This window comes from Orycteropus afer, unplaced genomic scaffold, assembly GCF_000298275.1.
Source record: "Orycteropus afer afer isolate SDZICR_OR568_19922 unplaced genomic scaffold, OryAfe1.0 scaffold00099, whole genome shotgun sequence".
Classification (NCBI taxonomy): Eukaryota; Metazoa; Chordata; class Mammalia; order Tubulidentata; family Orycteropodidae; genus Orycteropus; species Orycteropus afer.
In genome coordinates, this window is record NW_006921686.1 from 2,311,685 (window position 1) to 2,314,751 (window position 3,067).

Genomic DNA, 3,067 nt, shown 5'->3' on the forward strand with positions numbered 1-3,067 from the left:
TCTACAGAAGTAGGTTGTAGGTTGTCCAGTCTTCCTTCTGAGGAGTGGCTGATGGGTTTGAACCGCCAGCCTTCTGGTTAGCAGTCACGTGCCTTAGGCACCGCGCCACCAGAGCTTACACACACACACACACACATTCACAGGCTTTGCTTCTCTAGGGAACCCAGCCTAAGACATATGAATCTTGGCTGAAAGCAAGGAATACCTGAAAGATGTCTACTTATGTTTTATTGACTATAAAAAGCCATTCGACTGTGTGAATCCTAACAAATCATGGATAACACTGTCAAGAATGGGAATCGCAGAACATAACTGTGCTCGTGAGGAACCTGCACATAGACTAAGGAGCAGTCCTCCAAGCTGAACAAAGGGATACTGCATGGTCTAAAATCAAGAACAGTGTGTGTCCAGGTTCTGTTATTTCACCATACTTGTCCAATCTCTATGCTCAGCAAAGAATCCAAGAAAGCGGACTATATGCAGCAGAACGCATTATCAGGATTGGAGGAAGACTCATTAACAACCTGTAATATGCAGATGACATGACCGGGCTTGCAAAGTAAGACTTGAAGCATTTGCCGATAAAGATCAAAGACACAGCCTTCAGAATGGATTCTGTGTCAACACAAAACCAGAATCCTCACAACTGCACCAATAAGTGACACCATGATGTCGTCAAGGTTTAATTGGACTGGAATCCACTGTCGACATTCATGGAAGCAGCAGTCAAGAACTCAAACGGCATACTGCGTTGGGCAAATCTGCTGCCAAAGACCTCTTGAAAGTGTTAAAGGCAAAGACGTCACTTTGAGGGCTAAGGTGCACTTGATCGCTGTAGTATTTTCAATTGCCTCTCATGCATGTGAAAGCTGGACAATGAATAATGAAGTCCAAAGAAAAATTGGAAAGAAAAAAATTATGGTGTTGGTAAAGAGTTAACACACCACGGACTGCCAGAAGAACAAATCTGTCTTAGAAGAATGGAAGGCCAGCCAGGCTGCTCCTTAGCCTGCAAGGCTGGTGGACTTCTCTCATGCACTCAGGACATGCTGTCACGAGGGGCTAACCTTGGCAGACGTCACGCACCGACAAACAGGGTCAGTGTAAGCCAGCGAGCACCTCAAGGATGGATTGTCAGTGGCTGAGCCGGGTTCACACACAACAAGGGCTGTGAGGGTGGCGCAGGGCCACAGCGTTCTGCTCTGTGTCCACAGAGTTGCGAGGGATCGGAACCGACTAGCCGCCACCCAAACCACGCCTCCCGTGGTACTTGCCTCCTCCTCCCACTACCTCCAGCAGTCCCCTTCGGACTCAACCTCAGGCCTAGCTCCACCCATATCCCAACCCCGCCCCTTGGCTCAGCTCCTCACCCCCACCGTTTCCCTCTCCCTACAGCTCAGGGTCCGCAGCGGGCTCTGGAGAGGTGAGAGCGCAGCCCGGAGACCCAGGTAAGCCCCCTCCTGCCTACCCTCCCCCATCAAGGCGGGGATGCTTCAGGCCCCTCGCTGGAGCGTCTTCAGATATTCGGGGAGCCCTGCGGGAGTAGGGAGGGAAGCTGTATCAAGGGGGTGAAGATGACCCCGAACCCCACCTCTCCCGCCACGGAAAAGCCCGCAAGCACAGCAGCCCAGCCTGCCCCGCAGGAACACAGTTCAAAGGTCAGCGGAAGCACTGCATTTAATCCAAGTCCTTGGAAGAGTCACCGGCTGTTTGCCATGCCCAGATGTTAGCCTCTGGAAGCAGGACATTCGGCCCGAGGACTGGCCCTTAGTCGCCCACGGCATCCACACGTGGGTGACTCGGGGCGTCTCAGCCCGCGCTGGGGACCGCTGGGGACCGGATTTCCCCCAGAGCTGGGGCTAGACCACTGCCCTGGCCCCATTCCCTACCCCCGGCTCCTCCCCTCTGTTATTTAACCCTCTCCTGGCTGAAGTGTGGTGCAAGCAGAGGACAGAGGAGCAGGGCAGCGCGAGGTTAGCGCGGAGCACAGAGGCCCGGTCAGCGGGCAGCCCCCGGAGACGGAGCAGCCGCCACCACCTTGCAGAAACGCACCCTCTGGAAGTCGGACATCTCCGCCGCCTCCTGGGCCTCCGGGGCCGCCTCTGGGGAGAGAAGGGCGGTCAGTGGGCGAGAAGTCTCCCCACCCCTCCCCTGTGCCCTCCACCAGGGCCCGGAACACCCTCCCCGTCCAGCCCCGCCCCTCACCCCGAAAGGAGGATTGCAGGAACTGGGCCCGCTAAGCGGTTTATGGGCCTCTGACTCGTTTAATCCGCTCAGGGTACCCACGAAGCAGCATTTACCCCCAACACACATTCTGTTTCCAACGAGCAGCCACTGGTGAGGTGGAGTGACAGCCACCTGGCCTGAAGCTGTCCTCTCGAACGCCACCCTCGTCCCTGGCCTAAACCAACCTCCATCAGGAGAGCCCTCTGGAATACGTCCCCCCTTTCCCTCCACCTGAAATTCGAACCAGACCTTCCTAGGCCCTGTCTCCCAAAACCTAATCCCAGGCCTGGGCAATCTCGCTGCCTCGGCCTCTTGCAACCACACTTCGCTGGGCCCAATTAGAGCTCTGACCCAAAATTCTAAGCTAGTCCTCACGTTCTACTCTAATTCGCCCAATGTGGCTGTCCCTCCAAACTCTAGTCCCGCCCCCATTCTTTCTGACCTCTGTTGTTGTTGTTGTTATTTGCCATCTAGTCACTATGTGAGTTTATTGAGTCAATGCAGATAAATCCCTTGGAACAGTTTCTGATGCTTAATAGGTGTTGACTACTGTTAATACAGTTTAAGAAAGCATTATAAGAGTCATATATGTTGAGATTGTATTACTTTGTCAAAGATTTGGAAGTTTTAAGAAGTGTAAAAATAGCCGAGTGGCATGTAACAACTCTGAGAAACTGTGGAAGAAATTAAATAACTGTGGAGGTGTCAAATAGTCTGAGACTCAAATAAAAACTACAATCACAGAGAGAACATTGAAGGAGAAGAACGACTGGAAAAGGAAAGAGTAACGTGCTCAAGACAGGCATATGAGCTGAACACTTACATTGTTGTTGTTGTTGTT

At 52.8% G+C, this 3,067-nt stretch overlaps 1 protein-coding gene across 1 annotated transcript in view; it reads right to left on the reverse strand.

Moving 5' to 3' along the window:
* Window positions 1–1,998: 1,998 nt before the first annotated feature.
* Window positions 1,999–3,067, reverse strand: part of CCDC9 (coiled-coil domain containing 9) — a 20,778-nt gene continuing 19,709 nt past the window's right edge. The window contains exon 13 of the mRNA XM_042781236.1: window positions 1,999–2,102. Within this exon, the coding sequence (XP_042637170.1) occupies window positions 1,999–2,102 (104 nt within the window). The remainder of the gene's footprint in view (window positions 2,103–3,067) is intronic.